Source organism: Dermacentor silvarum, chromosome 2, assembly GCF_013339745.2.
Source record: "Dermacentor silvarum isolate Dsil-2018 chromosome 2, BIME_Dsil_1.4, whole genome shotgun sequence".
Taxonomy (NCBI): Eukaryota; Metazoa; Arthropoda; class Arachnida; order Ixodida; family Ixodidae; genus Dermacentor; species Dermacentor silvarum.
This window is the reverse complement of record NC_051155.1, coordinates 67,675,676-67,698,549: the sequence shown is the minus strand read 5'-3', so window position 1 is coordinate 67,698,549 and position 22,874 is coordinate 67,675,676. Positions and strand designations below refer to the sequence as shown.

At 46.0% G+C, this 22,874-nt stretch overlaps 1 protein-coding gene across 1 annotated transcript; it reads right to left on the bottom strand.

Annotated features, from left to right (window-relative positions):
* Positions 1 to 7,759: 7,759 nt before the first annotated feature.
* Positions 7,760 to 14,361, bottom strand: LOC119440117 (cuticle protein 10.9). Its single transcript, XM_037705055.1, has 3 exons — positions 14,320 to 14,361; positions 8,933 to 9,082; positions 7,760 to 8,065 (listed from the first exon to the last, which is right to left on the bottom strand). Exons 1-3 carry the CDS (start codon positions 14,359 to 14,361, stop codon positions 7,760 to 7,762), a joined length of 498 nt encoding a protein of 165 aa, XP_037560983.1.
* Positions 14,362 to 22,874: the final 8,513 nt, after the last annotated feature.

Here is a 22,874-nt window from a genome sequence, read left to right as displayed (position 1 = left end):
TGTGGATTGGAGAAATCCGCTCCTTACTTTTATACGCCTGACCTGACGTCACGCAACCATCACTCTCTTCCGTGACGGCGAACCAGAGAGGGTTCGTCCTGACGTCTCTTGAATGATTGGGCCATAGAGAACCATGCTGCGAGGAGGAATAATCGTCATGAGATGCGGCTCAGGCTTCACACCACAACGACCCGCTGTGTTATATTATGATGCCATGACTGATTTTGTTTTTGTTGCTTGCAGATGTCAACGACAAACAGGAAGAAAGTTAAAGTGCTTGCATTTTTACTGACTTACCACTGTATCCCTGAGAAAGACACCTGAAATGATTTGGTGGACTGCCGTACGATGACCACAGAAACAACTGATGTTATAACTTCCCTTAAACACCTTTGATGGCTAATATTTTTCGCTGTTTTCCATATGGCAAAAAATGTACTGAAGATCTATTTGCTGCTTGCTGCGTAAAGTTGTTTAGTAGGACAGTACAGTCCAACAACCAAAAGTGATTGTTACATTTTCTTTTCTACCCTAGCGGTAAAAAGGAAGTCTGGTTTCGCATTGAAATGAATAGGAATAAGTTTAAGCCATTTTAATTTATCATCAGTCTATTTAGGCCTACTACAGGAAAATAGTCTCACTCACCGATCACCCTTTATGTGTACTGCGTGAGCCAGCTTCATATTATGCTTGGAAATTTCATTATCTATTCACTGCGCCCAACTATCTTCTGAGGTTTTCTTGCCTTGGCTGCCGTTCCATTACTCGAACGGATAAGCGTTTATCTGCTGCACGCGTTAGCTCACCTGTCGAATTCGCCTTGCTACCTTTTTTTGGTCATGCTTGTTGATTATAATTTTAAGACACTTTATTGCCCGTTCATTTTATATTTCTTGAATTCTTACAATAAAGCCTAAATGATCAGATTCATTTATGCACCATTTATTGATATGATATCAATGTCTCCTGGTCACGGCTGTTTTTACTGTTATTTTTGTTAATTATATGAGACCCTGTCTCAACCCTTCACTGAGTTTTAAGGTTAACCAGTGTAAAATGCCGTAATGCGTATCTTGTTTATGCTTTTTTTAATATCCGGATGGATGGTGAGTATGGTTGATCGTAGTGAAATAGTTATGCTAATACTCGTACATGTGACGGGTTGCTACAAGCTTTCCGGCTTTTCCCCTAGGTGACATCACCTCATATTAGATTTTACATTCATTGTAATTACTACCGGTGCTCCTATGCCTATTTAGTATTTCATCGTTCTCGTTTGGGTCACTGCATCAAAAAGTATAGGATCCTTGAAAGAAATAGTTATCGCTGCTATTGCTATTTCTGCTAAAAAAGCCATGATATGCACAGTTTTCTCAGCTGGTCTTAACAAGAGAACGTCTCCATACTTCTCAGCTGATCGAAGCGAGCAATTCAACATTTTCTGAAGCAATGCTTTTTAATTACGCTCCCACTTGGGGGGAAGGCATTTTTAACCAACAGGTGAGCTCTATAATTTCATAGTACTTGTTCAATTGCGTTGGAATATACGTGAATTTTTCTAGCTCTTCTCTACAGGTTTTGAACATCAGTCAGTGGCTTTTTTTGCTGCCACTCTAAATAAAAGCGTGTTCACTTGCGCGATTCACTGTGCAATTACTGTCATGACACTCGGCTTTTCACAGGCGAACTTTTGTGAAGTTACGTTTGCTCAATTCAGTTGTACGAGTTATACGCTAAATAAATGGCACAGTATGATGGCATGGTACTGCGTTCATACATTAAAAAGGTCATATTTTGTTACCAATATTGCATATGACGTTACAGTGTATAGAGAAACAAGCTGTTCTCTCTTTTAGTCACGCTCGCATGCAGCAGACCTTGGTCTGCCCAGACGCTTCGCGCCACGTCCGCGTCTGACCGGAAGCAGTTGATTCGGTCGCAGGCACAGCGTACGAAGACGAGCGTTTCGTTCGCATACTGTCTGAAGCGTGACAGTGCAAGTGAGCACGAGGCCGCATCGTGCTTCACTTGTGCTACATGCGGAAGTGCGCAGATAGATTCGTGCCGCCTTTCTACGCCGCAGACACTGCAGTCATAGCGCTATGGGCGTGCAAATCTTGCGTCGTCTCTCTACGAGATTTTCACGCTCGCTCTCTCTGGAGTGCGCGCTTTCTAAACCGCATATCACAAACAAAACAAAATGTCAGCACGTCGTTGCCTGCTGGTATTTCGTTTATCCCCCTTGTGCAACAACGACATTCTTTTCAGTTGACCTTGCCTTGCATTGCCTCAATAACGGAGTGTAATATCGCAACGGTGGCTTGCGTAAACCCAACCTCTAAAAAAAAGAAAAGAAAACGTGCTAACAATAACATCCTATTTACACATAAGTATACTTATCTGAGCAGGCGACTGAATTATCGCGATCCTATTGAAGAGCATTGAAATATTCAGAAACAAAAGAAGAATTATAAGAAGCAGGCATTTTAACTGCCACGGTAGCATCACACATTTAAAAAAACAATGATTTCTGTTGCACAGATGTTATTTGCATTTGAATCGTCTCCATACTTCTCATAGCACCGCTCGGACTTCGCATAACTCCGCATTATAATCTGCAAATTGCGACAGCTATAATGCGGTAGTTTTTTTTTTCATAACAATACAATGTAGCGCATTCCGTGGAAATATATTCTCCTTGGTGATTCAACGTTTGCTGATTAAGAAGTAATCGGTTGACTTCTGTATTTATGTATGGAAAGCGTCTGCGCAAGTCGGTGTCCAGTGGAGTGTGGGATAACGTCAGCTTGACATTTATTGGCTGTCTTGCTACACCAGTGCGTACACACAGCAGCTCAGAAAGTACGCAAGTGTGCTTGCAGTGTGCGTGCGCCAAACGCTCGTGCTAGCCATAGAAGGCACAACTCGGTCGTGGCTCGCCTAACGAGCCGTTTTAGCTGAGCGCCGACAGTGAGTCCGCTCCGCTTCGCCCTTTTTGTGCATTCAAACGCGCTTCGCGTTTCAGAGGACCCTCTGTCTACCCAAACGTCAACGGCGCATGTGCTGTCAATAGTGGGAAGATGCCATGGCATGAATGCGCACACCGAACCACGAAAAACCTTAATCGCGGGATTTACCGGAGGCACCCAAGCAAACGCTACAGCAGTGCTTGGAAATCTACACGCATGCGGAAGAGACGTCGCTGCTTTTAAATTCTGCAGGAAAGAACGTCGCTACTTAGGTCGAAAATTTTAGGTGGGGGGATAAGAAGAATGAAAGAAAGAAAGAAAGAAAGGAAGCGCTCCATTTAGTATAATTTGCGATAAATAACAAAATAGGATAAATTTTGGAGAAAGGTAATGTAATATTAAAACAAAACAAAAATAAAATATGAACGCTGCCAACCAGTCAGACCCCGCCCAAGGGGCCAGAAGTAGCCACCAACGATATTTATTTATACTTCAAGTGATGAACTTTTGCAGTGCAGTCGTACAGTGTGCTGGAAAATCGAAGTTTCTCTGGCGGTGTTTCTGGCGCCGTTCCTTTGTTTGGCCATCGAGATTCACCGTTGCTGTGGGTTAGACCTCGAAGAGGGTTTGCTCACAAGCTAAAGTTTACTTAGAAGTGTTTCGCATTGCTTACCAGCCGCGGAAGCCCAGTGGCTATGGCATTGCGCTGCTGGTCTCGAGGTCGTGTGTTTGATCACGGCCGCGGCGGACGCAATTCGATGGGGGCGAAACCCAAAAACGCTCGTGTGCTTCTGGATCTTTTTGGTGCATTAAGCTGGAATTCTCTTCCCACTAAAATAAACATTACCGGTTACTTTGAGCTTCCTTGGAAACGCCGTTCAGTTCGGTAGTTAAGCATCAGAAATTATTTCATCAAAATAACTGTCCATACTCTTGCTTTTAGAATACACTGTGTATTGTTCAATATATATATATATATAGTTTTCTTGGAAATGTCTGTATTTATTAGGCATGTGGCTGACCTAGACAGTCCCCTTCTTGCATTGGACCACATCCTAGTCGGAAAAGCTATTACACTATATAATTTTCTGCGCATCTTCTTTTGGCCTTGTACTTACATTTGGGTGCACTTTGAAGAAACCCAGCTGGTCAAAATGAATTTCACGTCCCTCCCTCTTCAGATCGCGGTATGGCATGTATTGCCACAGAATTGGCAGGCGCAATGAGTGAATATTGGTAGGCATAATTAGTAAAGGCGGTGGTAACGAAGATAATTACATAAAATTATTTCTCTTTATTCTGTGCGAAACGTTCATATAGCGACCCCTCGCAACAAGTTTCTTGGAACGTACTGTAAAAATCGGCCATAAAATTATTCTTGTCTTTATTCAAATCGTGGCAAACTGGAATTAGCAGGCGTAAGTTGCAAGCCTGCTACTTGCGCCTGCTTGTTACCCCATTCACCACAAAATAAATGAGAACGTAGATTCTCGCGGTACTTGCTCTAAAGGCATGACCTGCATCTACAGTGGCCAATGTCGGCGTGAAAGAGGTTCGTTGTAGTGCCGTATGCTTGTACCCCCTCCCTGAAAAGTTTTCGGAACACGGGATCCAACTAAAATCTAAATTCCATCGCAGCCTAGGCACAGGTCCTTCAACCGAAAGGTAGAGTTGATACGTCTCCGTACAATCATTACATTCCTGACATACATTTCACACTGTGTGGCGAAGTCGCAAGAAAATATTACTTATCTTAATTTTCCGTGCTCCGAAATCTTCTGAGTGCAGCTGTACATATTGCCACATGCTCAGAGACCCAAGTTGGTCCGATGGTTGTTTTCGAACCTGTTCCCTCAGCACAGCAGACTACCCAGAGACCCAGGTAGGCAGGAAAAAGATTTGCGAATTTGAACTTCTGTTCGCAATTTAACTTACCAACACACGTCATATCCACTAATAAATAATTCTTACCATGACACCAGTTTCGAGAAATGTGTTCTCAAAGTTTGCGACATAGTGCGTTGGTGTTTCAGAAATTTTCCAGCTTCAATGTATGACCAGGCGGTTATTTTAAAAAAAGAAAGCGAAAGAACAGTGCATTTTTACAGCAATTCTCGCAGTACGTTTTTTCAAAGCTGATATGACTTTCAAACTATGTTCCAAGTGAATATACCTTGTGAAATCACTGCCTTCAATTCGTGTTTTACAAGATGTGCACAAAAGCAATTCAAATTTTAGCTAAATACTATTAGCGACAACTGACCGCTGTTTTCGAGATCCATTCTCGGTTTCTATGCCCGTCAGGCATAACAAAGGCAGCTATAAAAGCTGGACATAGGTTTTGAGATACTATGGGGCTGTAAGCTCTCAGAGGCCATACATTATGAATGCTTGCTTGTTTGTTTGCTCCGTAGATGGCGCCAAAAGGCGCCATTTCTTTATGTTTGTGGCGGCTCGGGGGTTTGCATCAAATAGTTTAGAAACCAACGTTCTTGTGGGAACCATGCAGCGCTGACCTAAATACAGACCAAACGGTGGCAAAACATAAGGTTTTGCGCTTACAATCAGCGTCGGATCACACAGAGATGATATGATATGAGCGCCCGGGCTTGGAAAACGGCTTCTGCTGCTGATTTTAGTAACAGGTTGTCGCTTTTCGTGTCGCGTCGTCCGCGTCGCGCTTGTGTGCGAACTCTACGAACTCAATACCGGTCCATTTCGTGTCCCTATAGGCAGAAGTGAGCTAGACTGTAGTCGAGAGACCAAAATCAGCGCCGTTAGTTCAGGCCCGCAGACATGGGGATACGTGCACTAACCCATGGGCTGCAGGTATGAACAAACAGGGGCAGTACGTAATACTCATTCCGTACTCCGCATTATAGAAAGCACGCGTAACGTTGAATGATCAAGCGTTACTTTATTCAGATCAGATCGATCCAAACATTTAGACATTCTGTGCAGGAGTGTGGCTTTCACTGTTTAATTTCATTATTTTCATCTATTACTATTCATTATTTCTAGATATATTTATTTATTCAATAAGTTATTTATTTATTCATTCCAGTCAGGGCCCCCACCTATCAACAGAAAAATGTTGCCTGATTCACATCACGAGGAAACTAATGAGAGGGTATCCGATAATCGTTAACAGAAAACAGATACCTGCGTTTACACTCCATAGGTCAACGTCAACTGTCGCAGAACTTGTTGCAATCCGGAAAGCATTTCCATTTCTTTCCGAGGACCTCCTCGCGCATCGACGATAATCTGGGATGCTAAGCCAGCTCTTCAAACTATTGACTGCGCCCTAAGGTTGGGCCAGCATTATACCTTAAATCTATAAATCACAGAGCTTCTGGACTTTTCATATAGAAATGGTCACATAATCACATTACAGTGGATAGCTGCACACTGTGGTCTGACTGGGAACGAACAGGTGTATGCTGAAGCAAAAACAGCTTCAAATACTGTTTCAGAAATACGAATTGCATTCTCCCTAGCAGTAACAAACGCGCTTCTTCGTCTTGTAATACACAACTCTTCGTTTGAGCAATGGATGCAACCAGATCTACGAAACAGGCGATTACATAAGTGGGACCCAGAAGTGAAATTTCTCCCCGTATGCCTCACAAGCTAAAAGGAAGCCAGACAAGTACGGTGCATCTGATTCGCCTTGGTATCGCATCCAAGAGGCGTTACACGCACCTCGTAGGTTGCGGTGACACTAGTCTAAATTGTGAACGCCTGGCAGGTGCCAGAAACATTTGCTCACATATTTTACAATTGTCCCGAGTACGAACAAGAACGACAGAAACTGACCTCTTCCCTCGCGCACGTTGATAATAGCCGCTATCATGCGGGCTTCTTGTGGGCCCTTGGACTGATGCGAATGAGCAGCCTTCATTACAAGTGCAGCTATAGCCTTTCTACAAGAAACTCGGCTAGACACTGGCCTTTAGTGACGTTGAAACGCTGTGGATTTGAAAATACCCACCTCCTTCCCCCGTGATCATTATAATCGTTCCTTCTCATCCCCGTCCATTGTCTCCAGTGTAGAGTAGCAGCCAGAGCAAGCTACAGCTCAGGCCGTTCACTCTACCTTTCGGTAAATAAATAAATCCCTCTTTCTGGGATCCGGCTCACAGAGGTCGCGATGATAAAAGTATTGTGCCTTATGTTTCAGGGTAGTGATGAACTCCATAATTACAGCACGAAGCCTGAGCCTTTCGAGAGCGCCTGCACATAATTTAAGGGAAATAATCCCTAATAAAGAAAACTAATGATACTAATCACGTAACCGCGAGCGGTAGTCTGAGAGAGTCGAGATGTATAGACATCCAAAAAACTTCGGATATTGACGTTCTGCGGCGCTTGTAGACGAAAGTCATCAAAGCCGTGGTCATCGGTAAAGTCCTCCTAGAATCGTCGCGGCAGTGCAAGTAGACAAGCCGCCCCCCTTGATATCAAAAGTTAATGTCATAGTAGGAGTATGAGCGTATATCTTGAAAGCGTCGTTCTTCAATACCTACGGTTGGACGAAAAACGTGCCAACCGAGAGCCGCTGGTCTCTCGCCATGTTTTCAGTGTTTTTCCCACACACTGAATAATGAACTATGACTAGTCCAATGTCGCACCATAACCCTGTTTTCACGTGATACACGTTACATTTCGCTATAGCGCTGTCCTTGGAACGATTTAATTCACAACACGTTTTTACAATCTTTACTGAGATAAATGTGTTTATTAGCATTTGGTAAGCAATATGTCCCGAAATACAACAGGTACGCTGGCTAGCCAGACCAGGGACCACCTGCTCCCGCGTAGCCCCCACCAGTGCCGGCAGGAGCAGCAACAGGATTAGCGTTGAACACAGCGTCTGCGCTAGCACCCGGAGCAGTACCAGGCTCATTGGTGTCGACGGTGGCACGGAATCCGTTGGCATCGGCCACGTATTTCACTGTGCGGAACAGGCCACTGGCATCCCGGTAGCCATAGGAACCAGTCTTTGCGTTGCTGGCATCCCCTTGTTCCTTGTGAAAAAGCTGGGTACCAAACTCGTCGGTGCTGTCGTAGCCGAAGTTGTACGGTTGGGGAGGCTGATGATGAAGCAACCAAGAATTATCAAAAGAGGTGGCTCGGTGATCTGATATGTTGAGGCTGAACATAAGTGAACATAGCTCAAATTGAGGAAGCGCAGATGCAATTGAGCCTGACTTTCTCTCCGGCCTATGACGCCGTTGATCTTCCTGCTTGTAAAATAACCAGATATATCTTGACGGTATAGCGAAGCTGCTTTTATGTACAGTGAGCAAGCTAACAACGGAAGAAAACCCGCGTTTTCTCTGGTTGGGCAAATCCCAGCTAAGGACACGTTGTTTCTGGTAGAAAGAGCTGGGCTCCATCAGGGGGCCTGTATAACCAATATACGCGCATTGTAACAAGAGGTTGTCGACTAGGCAGTATTAGGAGCTAGTGCTTAGGACAAAACGAATATTACGTGAAGGCATGCCTACGTTTCACGCTCTCCACGGCGTGTTGGGATGTTTGCGGTATTGGTTGATTGTTGTTAGAAATATTGAGAATGCTACATTACAACTACGCACTGATTGAGAGAATAAGCGAAAAATCCTGCCTCCAAAGGCTCACGTTGTAGAGCATATTTGCTGTAACATATTATAGCTGTGTGAAGTTCTTTATCTGAGCCCACCTTAATACAAAACATTCGCAAATTTACCAATGCCTTGAATTAGGAAATAGGCGAGAACGTCTGTCGTCAGGTGACAATTATGTGTTTTGTTCTCTTAGAGTGATTTAAAGAGGTACGAAAATCTGTCTTTCTCGTAGGTCTAAAAGCACGGGCTACCTTTTTTTATTTTTTAAAAGCTGTGCTACTTTGTTCTTTATAATATACGTAAACAATTCTAACAAATTGATACCTGACACTTGGAAAGGTAATTACTTACGTAGGAGGTACCAGCAGCGGAGGAACCAGGAGTAGCAGCCGCCGCGTAAAGTGGACCTTGGAAACCTGCGCCTTGAAAACCATACTGCTGGCCACCGCCGTAGATGTTTCCCGCTCTCGCAATTGCGACTATCGCAAGGAGGACAGGAGCCTGTGGGGGGCAGATGCGGCATCAAGACCATCTTATACACCATTTAGAGATGGCCTTATACTTCCAAAGTTATGGTGCAGTATGTTTCCCGTCTGTCCTGAGATTATTTTTTATGTAAACCTTCTTTTCCTCGAGTGTCTAACCTCCCGAGGCATCATACATACAAATATATATTTTAACTGTGGCTTGAGGTTTATTAGACTGGCGATGCAGCTCGAACGCGATAAATCCATATTGCTAATTGATATCATGAGGCCTAAGCACAACATTTTGTTATTAGCCAGACCAGCTACGTTTCCGTTCTGCCCGTATTGTGAGCGGCATAGTTGGCTGGCGGTTATATGGAAGGAGAATGTTCAGCGGCATGAATGAGAGCAATGAGTATTTTCGGTAAAATGCTCGAGCAATAAACGATGCATGCAGCTAGAGCAATCCACGAGGACAATAGATTTAACTAAAGTACAACGAAAAAATATTTAATCTACAGTCACGTCATCACAAAGTGTGCAACAGCTAAAGCTTTCTTAAACCATTCTCTTCACAAACGAAATAGGAAGCGCAGATACTGGTTCCTAGTATTGCGTCCGCATATGTTCAAGGTGTATTCTTCAGCCGTTACCCTAAATATCATATCGAAGGATTGATGACTACTTTGTACAGCGTCTAACCCGAGAGATGAGTTGTGAGTGCATGATATAACACGTCGAATCGCGCTTTTATACATCTCACCTAACTCCACGCAACTATCTCCCTCCCTCATCACGGCGAGTGAGGGAGGGCTCGCCCCAGATTCTGTCTCATTATTGGGCCATGCACAATGAATTTGCAAGGAGGCGAAATCGTGAAAAACACGCCCTGACTCAGCGCCCGTTACCCTCGCTGAGTTGCTTTAAACTCTCTGGGGCAACATTTCTCACTGTTGCTCTTTGACATCGAGGACCATGCGGAATAAGTTTACATCACTGGCCTTGTGCGGCTGTGTACCGGCAAAAATAAAAGAAGGTGGAAAATGTGGGTTCTGGGTCAACTTGTCTTTTCATCCACTTTAATGAAATTAGTCTAATTTTTCGCACTCTTTCACTAATTATCTGTTCGATAAACCTCTCTAGGTTGATTGCTAACTGATTTGTATTACTGGATAAAATGCTGCTGCCCCAACTAGCACGGCTAGCATTCGTAGCGACTTGCATTGATGAAAATGAAATGTTCTTCTTTTTCTGCCTCGATATTCGATTTTTCTCTCCCAGCCTAAATTATACCCGATGAAATCGCGGCAGTGTTAACTATGGCATAACGGTTTCTGGGTATTATACACAGAATTATTGATTTATTTTTAATCCGTTCAAGGAGGAAAGTACAACCAAACCACGTGTCTTGTAGACTTCAATATTACCCCCCTGTGGCAAATCGCAATATGACAATGAAGTTGTCTCAAGGGAAAAGTCGGCGAACGCGCTACTGAGGTCGTGTCCCAATTTCCATGCCTCCGACCTAGGCATCTGCCCTAGCTTACTTAGTTTATCGCTTCGCTTGCACGAAAGCTTGCTATATCATCCACTGGCCCTATCCATGAGCCTACGCAACATACAGAGAAGTTACTAGCAAATGCCAACATGCTGACTTCATTTCAAAGTTTCTTATCTCAGAACCTTTAAAAACAGGATTCAGTGCAAAGTTACAAGAGTACCGGAGAAAGCGTGCATACCGGGGGCACGGGCCACTGCATTTTAGTAAGTTTTTCGACAAACTATTCACTTGTATACGTGTCCTGCAGCCCACATACGCCATTACCTAAGGTGCCCTAATTGCACGACGTGCATTATTTAATTGAAATATGAAATAGCATATCATACGCCACGTTATAAAACGTCGCATACGCTTTCTCGCAGTGCATCACAGCATTTCTATACTGCATTTTGTTGTTAGCATGCTAGCTGTAATTATTATTCCTTCAACTGCCTAAGTCTGGTGGGGTCCCACAATATTATTGCCGAACAAACTGTTTTCACCAAACCTTTCTTGTTTTTACCTATTGGGTCTACCCAGAACACTCATCTAAGTTTAACTGGGTTATCTCTTTTCGGAATTAAAATATGAAGACTAGTATAAACTAAGGAGTGCAAGTGCTTGTCTTAGGAGACTTCATCAAAGAGTCCTGTCACTACACGAGTAAATAACGTGCTTGAATATTTTGTCAAAGGGGCCAGCCAAAACCGTGTCGCTGCGCAGAGTTACTTGGGTTCATAACCGAACCTCACTAACGGTGATATATCAATCACGACATGGTTTAATACTAAACAGGAAGTTAGATAGTAATTTAAAGTTACGTATTCAATTTACCTCTACAGCCGACTGGCTTAAATGTTATGTTGATTGGCCTCAATGTTGACTATAAGTCTATAATAAGTCCCACTTATATCCCTCTGCCGACAATTAATCTCTGCAGCTGTTATTCATTCGCTGGACAGTTCTGCCTTTTTCATCATTTCCGTAGTTGCCTTAGTGCACACTCATAGTGTGCATTCTCAGAGATTTTCGATCACAATGAGGTTGTCATCTTGAAATTGTTGCACCGCAGCTCTGTACAGCAAAATAATAAAGCGGTAATATCTTAAAGGACCTCTTCTTTTCTAGACACCTATTTTAGCTAAAACGCACGTTTAATACTCCACTTTAACAGTTAGCGCTGTTCACTGGTAAATATTTTAATTATTGTTCATTAAATATTAAACACATTAGAAATGACTGTATGCAAGTCATCCTTTGTAGAAGCTTCACATTTGTTGTAAGAGCTCACACGTAAACCTGTTTGCTTTTTTTATCTTCTACAGCATATTGGTCGATGGAGGCGATATGCAAAAACGCCCGTGTGCTTGCGTTGTAGTGCACGTTAAAGAACCCCAGGTGGTCAAAATTAAGGCGGAGCCCTCCACTACGGCGTTCTTATATTCACAACTGGTTTTGGAACGAAAAATCCCAGAAATAAGAAGGAGAATATTCTCACAGATTTACTGAAGAATTGCACCAATAATTACACCATGGTGCTGCGACCTCATTGAGCAATAGAGTTAGTCAAGAACAAAACAGCACAATGCTATAGCAACTTTGGTGGTGGTAGCCGAAAACAATGTCTTCTTGCACAAATTTGTGGGCATAACTCAAAAAGGGTGTGGTCTGTGATTGGAATCGCTCTCTATTTTCACACGACAGGCTACATTAACACGTCCCGGTGTCTTTTTGCAGAATTTCCAATACCCCTCTGCGTGCGTCGTGGGAAAAGGATATGAAGACCTTTAGTATTTCTGGAATTTCGTGAAGGTATATGTGAATGGTTCAAATGATAAGACACCCGCGCTACGTATTGAGGAAAGAATGTTTATGTTTCGAGGTACCGGTTTGTTCTAAGCAAACAAGCTTGGGAAATAATTCGGACAGCCTTCATTTGCACTGAAGATCAGGTACGCAAAAATTCTGCTTTGATATATTGCAAATATACTAAGTCAAATAGCTTCAACGGTATTTCTCTGTAGGAATACTACGTCTTGGGCTGCAGCCAACTTTTCTACTTCTGTGTCTTTCAATTGCACACACTGGACACTATTTATTTTGTGCTAAGGTTCAAGCTGCACAAGAGTCGCACACGCACGCCTTTACCATGGCATAGCTGGAGTGACAAAAATATTTCTTAGTAATGTCTTCATAAATATTCGCCTTAAGAAAGAAATGAACTTTTAAAACGCGTTATTTAGGTTTATTGTCTAAAATACTTTACACCTAAAGTGCAAAAGAAGTTTGGAAGCACGTTCGCATGTTCACGAAACCAGCCAGTTATTTTTTACGAAGACGTTGGTACAGTAGAAAGAAACGTAACGAGAACCGTAGCTAAACGACCTGCATGTCGGAATACGCCATCTGGCGAAAAACCGCCAAACTAAGCAGCGACAAAGTGATAAAAAGAAAGCGCGGCGCAGCTGCGAACTCACGACCGTGGTATCAGTGATCTTCATCTATAGTCGCTCAGAACGCTCGGCTGTCACTTCGACACGCTTCTGTAGGCAAAAATTAGGTTTATATATCTACCAGAATAAATTTTGTGACCTTGTTATGAAAACTGCGACTTTGGAACGACTTTTTTCCATTTCAAGAGCTGCTGCTGCTGCTGCTGCTGCTAGTTGAAAGCTGAGTCATTGAAGTTGATAAGTACTCGGGAATACGTCGATCGATGCAATAGGTTCATCGCAAATTGCTTTTTACCGGCCAAAAAAGCCTCCAAAATTTGGCCTTTTCCATGGACTCCCATACTTCAAATTTAATTCGCAATTTCGAACGGTTTTTCTGCCGTAAGTAATGGTACCGCTTGCATGAGATGTCGGGCTGAGCGCCTATACCTATTTCCACGGGGAATATTTTGAAAGATGACTTATATGATTAGTTATTTGAGAAAAACGAAGCTCTCCCATAGAAAACGCGCATGATTTCAGAGGGGGCCGCTAGAGGCGCTGTTCGGCAATGTCCCCAATTCCTGGTAATGTGAGCGATATCCTGCACGCTACCGAAGTCAAGCCGAGCGGGAAGCCGCAGACGATCGGCCAATCTGTTTAGCCTGCCAGCGTATTGGTCACGTTTCTTGCCCTTGTAACAACCCGTACTGTCTTATTCCTAAGCGACCGCCATTCACCAGTTATTATCGCCCGGAACGGAGCCCTCGTCGTAACCAGCCTCCATTTCAAGTGCAACAGCCAAACAATGACGCTCATGCTCATGTCCCTCGTCGTCATTCCGACGTCACCAGTCCCGTTCATCACCAGCTCGTCGGTTATGGTCCCTCTCGCCGCAGGCTCGTCGCCCACTGTCCCCGATCCAGCCCCGACGTCCGTCTCCGGAAAACTCAGTGATGCAGCTCCCGGAGGTGATGTTGCGTTGACGACTCGACCGCAATACCCTCTGATTACTTTGCTGGCCAACGAGAACTTGATGGACGTTGTTGTCGATGGCGTCAGTGTCCGAGCACTCATTGACACTTGCGTGCACATATCCGTAACGAGTGCCAAATTGCCCCGACGGCTGAACAAAGTCCTCGCAACCAATTCATCATGCATCCTCTGCGTCACCGATGGAGGAGCGCCTACCGTGCTTGGCATGTGCTCTGTCGCATTGAAATCGCGGGGAACCTAACCTCCGGACCTCTTTCCTGCACAATCTGTTGACATCTGCCACCTTACCGCGACATTTTTTACCTTGACGGCCGCCCTTTGCCCCAGATGTCTCTGGTCACCCATCGTATTTACACCAGAGACGCAAATCCGATACGAAGCCGTCCGTATCGTGTTTCACATGCCGAACGACAAGTCATACAACGATAAGCCCATAAGATCTTGACTGAAGGCGTTATCGAGCCATCTTCAAGTCCGTGGGCGTCCCCTATTGTCCTTGTGAAGAAGAAGGACGACAGTTGGCGCTTGTATGTCGATTACCGGCACATCAATAAAATCGCACTCAAAGATGTCTACCCCTTGCCTCGTATTGATGACACTTTGAACTTCTTCCACGGAGCCAAGTACTTCTCGTCCATACACATTCGATCAGGCTATTGGGAAAACTCGGTAGATCATATGGACCGCGAGAAAACTGCCTTCGTATTACCACCTGACGGCCTCTAAAAATTCGACGTTATGCCGTCAGCACTTTGTAATGCTCCCGCAACCTTCGAAGGAATGATGGACTTCTAACTTCTCGGCAATAAGTGGTCTACATGTCTGTGTTATCTGGACGACGTGATAGTCTTTTCACCAACCCTTGCGAGTCATCTAACGCGTCTGTTGGCCGTTCTTGCTGTTTTCCGACGCACCGGTCTGCTATTGAACTCAGGCTAGTGCCACTTTGGACGTCGTCAAATTACCGTTCTTGGCCATCTTGTCAATGCCGCACGTGTTCAAGGGGTCCCGGACAAGATTCGCTTTGTCCAGAACTTTCCTGTTCTGTCTTCTACCGCAGACGTAAGAAGCTTTGTTGGGCTATGCTCATGCTACCGCCGTTTTATCAAGAATTTCGCCGACACCGCTCGCGCCCTCACTGACTTACTTATGAAGGACGTTTTCTTCATGTAGAGCTCTGCTCAAACCGAAGTCTTCTCAGCCTTCGTACGCTTTCTAACGGCTCCCCCATCGCTGGCTAATTATGACCCATCTGCTGCCACTGAACTTGCCACCGATGCCACTGCCAGGCCATAAAACTGGGGCTGTATACGTTCAATCGCATCGTAACGCAAAGCGCGTAATTGCATACGCCAGCTGCGTCCTCTCACCCGCGGAGAGAAATGTTTCAAGATAAATCTCATTTTTTTGTCTCGGTTATGTCATCGTTATTTTTCTGCATAGACGTTATCCCTCGAATGCATATGTACAGTACTCAGCGATTGAAACGCGATGCTCGGGGTGCGTGGCTGCGGGCACTTTTTGCAACATTTCAATCACATAACGGGAGTCCGCAGCGTTAGTTTGGCCAGTAGCGAAATTCCGCGCCTACTTGTACGGGCGCATATTTTGCGTGGTTACCGATCACCATGCCTTGTGCTAGCTTTCGTCAATTAAAGACCCCACTGGACGATTGGGCCAAATCTATACATTTTAACGAATATGGTAGCACGAAAAACACGTACATTATATGTGATATTCACACTAGGGCAAACTATTCAAATGGAGATTGTGAAGTAAATAACACGTTTACAGTAGTTCGACTTGTGTTCGCGCCTTTGGCTCCGAATAGCCAAGGCCGGGCGATGTTCTAGCCCGCGTTTTCTATTAGTTCCAGACCTCATTACACTCCAGCTAATGTATATAATTATGCATTTTGCTCGATATTGTTACGTTGCGGAAGTAGCATATAAATATGTATTTACAAGATTAACAAGAAAGGACACGATGTACAAACAAGATGGCTGCCGAGAACGATTTCACCTCGACACGTCAAACCGTATTTCTCTAACTTTGGCGCCACTCGTAGTTGCGCCGTAACATAACCCAGGCCTGTAAAGGCACCGTCTCGGCGTCACCTATAATGGAGGTGAACTAGCGGTATAGTAAGGCTTCGGCCGAGGCACATGCTGAATGTCAGTGGGGACACGCCAGTCCTCCAGCTGAGCGATCTCGTAGTTAACATCGCCAAGCTACCGCAATGTCGTGCAGGGCCCTGGTTAGCGCGGAAGCAGATTTTCAGATATGCCGATGCGGCGACATGGCGTCCATAGGAGGAAAACAGAGCCAGGGAGAAACTGAACGTCCCGTTGTCAGCTATTGTACCGGATCTTCTGCGCGGCCAGAGACTCGGTAAGGCGGGAGCCGACAATCTGGCGCGCCGTGTAAGCGCTGGCGAAGACGTCTTGAGCATATTCAGTGGGAGTGTTTGTCGACGAAGGAAGCAGTGTATCGAAGGGCAAAGTAGGATGGCCGAGCAGAAGGTAATAGAGAGAAATGCCAGTGGTCTGGTGACGGGACGAATTGTAAGCGAAGGTCACGAACGGTAACTCGTCCTTATCACTATGGTAAACAGAAACGTACATTGGACAGAATTTTTGTTAACGTACGATTGATCCGCTCCGTGAGTCCGTTTATCTGCAGGTGGTAGGCGGCGGAAATCTTGTGCTCGGCAGAACAGGCATGAAGTAAGTCTTCAACAACTCGGGACAAGAATGTGCGGCGGCGATCAGTGAGGAGCTGCCGGGGTGCGCCGTGATGGAGGATGACGTCATGTAAAAAAAATCCGCCACCTCAGTTGGAGAGCTTGTGCACAAAGCTCGAGTGATCGCGTAACAGGTCACGTAGTCAGGCGTGACAACGACTCACTTATTTCCAGTTTTTGTAATCGGAAAAGGGCAAAGAAGATTGAGACCGACTCGAAAGAATAATTCTAAGGGCTCATCGTTGGGGTGAAGGCATCCAGCGGCACTGGCAGAGCGCACAGGCTACAACGTAGCGGTGCACAGAGTGCTACAGGCCTGGCCAGTAGAAGCCGCGCCGTACGTGGCCGTAAGTACGCGAAACGCCGAGGTGGCCTGTAGTAGGGGCGTTGTTATGATCGGCTTGGAACTGCACCTGTCAAATGTGGGAATCAAGCTCGAGCGCCTTTCCCATGACGAGATAATCCTCTTTCATCCCCGAGAGAGCCTCTGACCTCTACGGAGCAGACGAAAACGGCGAGCTACCAAGAAGGAGGACCCGAGGGAGAGGAGGTCGTCAACTTGACCGCCCGACAAAGTTCCGACACTTCCACAAGTTCCCCGCAGGAGTCATCGGCAGGTTATGATCTTCCTGGAATCTGTATCTCTCCAATGTGGGAAGCAAGCCCCAGCGCTTTTCCCGTGACGAGATAATCCCTTTCATCCCCGAGAGAGCGTCTCACCTCTACGGAGCAGACGAAAACGGCGAGCTACCAAGAAGGAGGACCCGAGGGAGAGGAGGTCGTCAACTTGACCACCGGAGAGAGGACTTCCCCGAAGGGAACATCGGCCACCACGAGGGGATTTAAGGCCGTCCTGGCCCCCGTGTTAATCAGAACCACTCGAGACTCGGATAGAGTCAAAACCATGTACCAATGAAGTGAATACAATCTTTTCTATTTTTTCATCATCATGATGAAATCATCGCCTTCATCGTCGTCTCCTGATTCCTGCGGTGACGACCCACCTGACCCGGTCGAGATTATATCAGCTGGTTGGCAGCAATGGGATACTCCACCCTTCGTCCTGGCTTCAGCAGAATGGTGAGCGCTTGACTTTCTTTGAGAATTTGCCAGGTTTTAGCTTGTGTGTTTTCTAAAACGGTGAATTAGTTTCTGTACGTGCAGGCTCCTGTTGAAAGCTTCCTCACGTCACAGTAGAGTAAGAAAGTCCTCGTTCGGGATTGACCATGGATATTGGGCAAACGGAAAAAGCCAGAGTTGTTATTACTTTGTGAAGAGCTGGGAATTGTGGTCGGGAAAAGTCAGAGAAAGCCGCAGCTTGTTGAGGCGATTGAGAAGTGCGGGGCTCTTGAGGACGAAATTTCAGAAGCGTGGGAAGAGATAGAGAAACGAGCTGAGAAAGCTGAGCAAAGCGCTGCAGAGGAAAGACAAAGAGCTGAGAAAGCTAAACAAAGGGAAGCTGCAGAAAGAAAGGAACGCGAGGAACAGAGAGCTCACGAACTAAAGCTAAAAGAACTGGACGTGCAGCGGGATCTGGCCAGGCAATCAGCAAATAACCTCTCAATAGATGAAAGACGTTCAGGTGAAGTAGGAGTGAAGATAAGGGATCTCATGCCGTCGTACAAGGTGAACGATGACATGGGTTTGTTTCTCGTTACTTTTGAACGAACCTGCGAGAGAAACGGGTTGGCACTAGAGAGTTGGCCACAACAGATTCTGACCGTTCTTCCTGGCGAAGCAACCGAAATAATTGCGAGGCTAACGAAGGACGAGTCAGAGGACTATCAGAAAGTAAAAGCTGCGCTGCTAAGAAAATATCGGCTCTCAGCGGAGGCTTTCCGCCGCCGTTTTCGGGAGGCAGTTAGGACACCGGGCGAGTCTTTTCAAGATTTCAGTTATAAGCTGAAAGCCAATTTAATTGAGTGGCTAAAAGGGGTAGATGCGTTCGGTTGTCACAACAAGGTTGTGGAGCTAATCTGCAAGGAGCAGTTCTATGGGTCCTTGAGCGAAGAGATGCGCTTGTGGATTCAAGATAGGTCGGGCGAAAAGGACTTAGAACGTGCTGCAGTACTAGCAGATGAATTCGCCGCACGTCGCGAATCCGAGAAAACGCGCGTCAGGCCATTAACGAAATTCAGCAAAGAGGAAAACAGGCGCCCTTTTCACAACGAGAAAGCTGGAAGTGGGACCAAAGACGTGCCGACCAATAATTTAGGCCAAAATAACAGCGCAGCGAAAGATGAAAAGAAAACAACAAAGGCGTTTGAGGCTAGAAAACCGGTCGTCTGTTTCCGTTGCCAGGAGCCTGGACACCTTGCGATCGGCTGTAGAAAGCCTAGGATTGTTTTTTCTTTCGTGAATGACGACAACTTAGCGCTCCTAGAACCCTACCTTCGCGACCTCAGAGTGAATGGAACGCCATGTAGGGTACTTAGGGACTCGGCTGCGACAATGGACATCGTCCACCCTGCGTATGTGCAACCTGAGGATTTTACCGGGGAACATGCGTGGATCCGGCAGGTAGTTGAGGAGGATAGTGTTTGTTTGCCCATAGCTAGCGTAAAGATCGAGGGGCCATTCGGAATATTGCTGACTGAAGCCGCAGTATCACAAAATCTGTCCAAGCAATACCCCTACTTATTTTCAAATCGCTCGGAGATGCTGTTAAAGAAGAAGGGACTCAGTTTTGGCGACCCTACGGTCCAAGCTCTTCCGCGTAACACGGCTCAGGAAATCGCGGCAGCAGAGAACGATTGCGCCACGAAAGTGGAAACAGTGGCTCTTCCGGAGGCCGTTCCTTGCGAAGACAAGACTTGTTTCAGCAGCCCTAAAATGTCAAGGAGGCGCTGAAAAACTCCCTTGTACTTCCGCATTTGAGCGACAGGCCTGAACCGCGCAAAGGAGAGGAGACTGACATGGTGGCCAAGCAGAGCAGGAACATGACACTCGGGGATAGCAGAGACACATTCAGTGGCCGCCTGGCAAGGCAAAAATTTTTCAGAGAGCGCAAACGAGCGAAGTATTTAGCACAGCGCAAATTCGAGACAGACACACCACAGCCCGTAAGCGAAGGGAAGAGGCCACCATGCAGAACTTCAAAGGGCTCGTTATGGTGGTTGAGAAAACGGAGACGTTGCCAAAGGCGGCTGACAATAGAACAGGGTGCGTCTCCGCGAGTAGGAATGCGGCTGAAAGGGGCAACCTGGATGAGGTACGCGCGCAAGCACAGGGCCAGTCAAACAGTCAATGAGGGGGAATGCGACGCGAGAGCGAGGACAAAGGAAGAATGGCGATTCTCCTCGCGTTTACGGCCTCCCTCCCTGAGACGCAAAAGAAAGCTGCGGCCACACGAATTGACAGGTGACGGGAGGGGGCAGTGTATGCCTGGCACCCTTTATTGCCCATGGCGAGGCCCAATGACTTTGAGATCGCGACCTAGTCGAGTGCGCATTAGGAGATAGTAATTGTCGAATTGGGCGCCTCCATAAGGTTCCCGTTTGTAAATTTGTAAATAGAGCACGTTGCATTTTCTTTTTCATTTGTTAGTTATTAAGACCTTATTTCTTTTAATTTCAAAGGTTCCGCGTTAATCTCGGTGATTCGTTGTGATGATTGTTATGCGCGCCAGTTACGCGAATAAAACTGCGAAGCAGGTTTTGCGACGGTGGTGGCTCGTGAACGCGCTGTTTTGTAGATGGGCATTGATATGGAGGTTTGTAGAAACAAACCATTTTGGGTAATTCAATGCTTACAGCGTAGGTGCGTTTATCGGCTACCAGTGCAGATAGAGTATGGCTTTTTGTTTTCTGGCTTTAAATGCCACTTTATAAATCAGCTTAATTAGGAGTTCAGGCGGTCATCAGAGCGCAGTACATTTTGCCTTAGAAGCGCTGATACTGGCAGATACTATTGACCCAACGAGTAACTAACTCACTGCGCAGCATTTATCCGTCTGATCATTTTCAATGCACTCTCGGTCTCTGAATAAATGTGGCTTTCCCGGGCAGGAGAAACAAAAACGTTAGGTATTAGGTTCATTGAAAAATGCACTTAAGTCTGGTTTTTTCCTTTTGTTAATTTTCGGGAAGCTCGAACGAGGGCTGCAGGTTTAATTCTGATAAGGTTTTGCGTGAAGAATGTGTGAACCTGGCAGTTCTCATGGTTAGTTGGGTGCTCTCCGTTTGTTGTGCCTTGGGCTTGGCGTGGTCTATTTCCAGAGGGTGTCGACCGGCCTGCCTTGGAACGAACGGCGAAACAAAGCAGAGGCACGGGGTCTACGGTCTCTTCGAGGTGCTTGGATGCTGCAACCCCTTCGAGACCTCCTGTGGCGGTGGACGGGCTGTTATGATCGGCTTGGAACTGCACCTGTCAAATGTGGGAATCAAGCTCGAGCGCCTTTCCCATGACGAGATAATCCTCTTTCACCCCCGAGAGAGCCTCTGACCTCTACGGAGCAGACGAAAACGGCGAGCTACCAAGAAGGAGGACCCGAGGGGGAGGAGGTCGTCAACTTGACCGCCCGACAAAGTTCCGACACTTCCACAAGTTCCCCGCAGGAGTCATCGGCAGGTTATGATCTTCCTGGAATCTGTATCTCTCCAATGTGGGAAGCAAGCCCCAGCACTTTTCCCGTGACGAGATAATCCCTTTCATCCCCGAGAGAGCGTCTCACCTCTACGGAGCAGACGAAAACGGCGAGCTACCAAGAAGGAGGACCCGAGGGAGAGGAGGTCGTCAACTTGACCACCGGAGAGAGGACTTCCCCGAAGGGAACATCGGCCACCACGAGGGGATTTAAGGCCGTCCTGGCCACCGTGTTAATCAGAACCGCTCGAGACTCGGATAGAGTCAAAACCATGTACCAATGAAGTGAATACAATCTTTTCTATTTTTTCATCATCATGATGCCCGCCTTCATCGTCGTCTCCTGATTCCTGCGGTGACGACCCACCTCACCCGGTCGAGATTATATCAGCATCAAGAACTGATGTGCAGAGATGGCTTGGTACAACGCGTAAAAATTCTGGTACTTCAGGGCGTAAGCGACGACATTAGAGAACGTTGTCGCGGAGTACAAACATGCGCAGGGCGGCCTCCGAATGGCCAGAATTGAGACGATCGATGAGAAAACGTAGGCAATGATGACGGCGGTGTTCAGTTAGAATGTCACGCACATCAGAAATGGCCAGGACGCAAGTGTCCGTGTCATGCTCATCATATTACGGGCGGTCGACAGCATGACGGGAGGCAGTCGGCATCCTTGGGGAAACGGCCTGACTTGTATAAGACAACAAATAAATATTCTTGGAGCCGTAGCGCCCAATAATAATAATAGAAATAGAAAACGAGGGCTAGAACATCGCCCGGCCTTGGCTATTCGGAGCCACCGGCGCGAACACATGTCAAACTATTATAAACGTCTTATTTACTTCACAATCTCAGTTTGAATAGTTAGCCCTAGTGGGAATATCACATATAATGTACGTGTTTTTCGTGCTACCCTATGCGTTAAAATGTATTGATTGCCTTCCTGCTGCAATGTTGCCGCAACAGCAGCTCAGAACGTCAGCCAAACGGAACCATAACTTTTAGTTCCTGCCTCCTTATTTTTATAAAAAAGAATACTGTCCCGTTGTAGTGATGGTAGAGAACAACAGTGGCACAATGTCGAGTCACAAAAATACCTCGTTATTGGCTGAAGTTGTCCCCAGAAAGCAAGTAGCATTCAAGCACAACAATAACGGCAAGCAATCACCGGTCGCCCAAAATCTCATCTAAGGGTGAATATACTTCAATTAATTATATAGTGTCCCAGTAAACCACGAATGTCCATAAGACGAAATGGTAAGGTAGAAATGTCCAAGACAAAAAACGGCGTTTTATGAACATTTAAGGGGTGTCCCATCTGTGCTTCGTGCTATGTGGCCATTCAAAAGACGTTCTTCGGCATCCCATTCGAGATGTCTAATGTACAGTCAACCGATTCTTTAACAGTACCGGGCGAGCGTTCCCTGGCCAGCCGGTCAGCGCCTTCTAACGGCTCGAATCAACGAGATCAGCAATAGTAGCGCATGCGCACAAAGTTCACTCGAAGCGCAAGTTTCGTCTGCTACGC

Bases quoted from the DNA above. Each gene is read 5' to 3' on its own strand.
- LOC119440117 (XM_037705055.1), bottom strand. From the start codon at position 14,361: ATGGGTGACCAGAGACATCTGGGGCAAAGGGCGGCCGTCAAG. The intron at 9,083-14,319 runs GTAAAAAATGTC...TGCCCCCCACAG, and splicing joins GGCAAAGGGCGGCCGTCAAG to GCTCCTGTCCTCCTTGCGAT. The intron at 8,066-8,932 runs GTAAGTAATTAC...CTTCATCATCAG, and splicing joins CCGCTGCTGGTACCTCCTAC to CCTCCCCAACCGTACAACTT.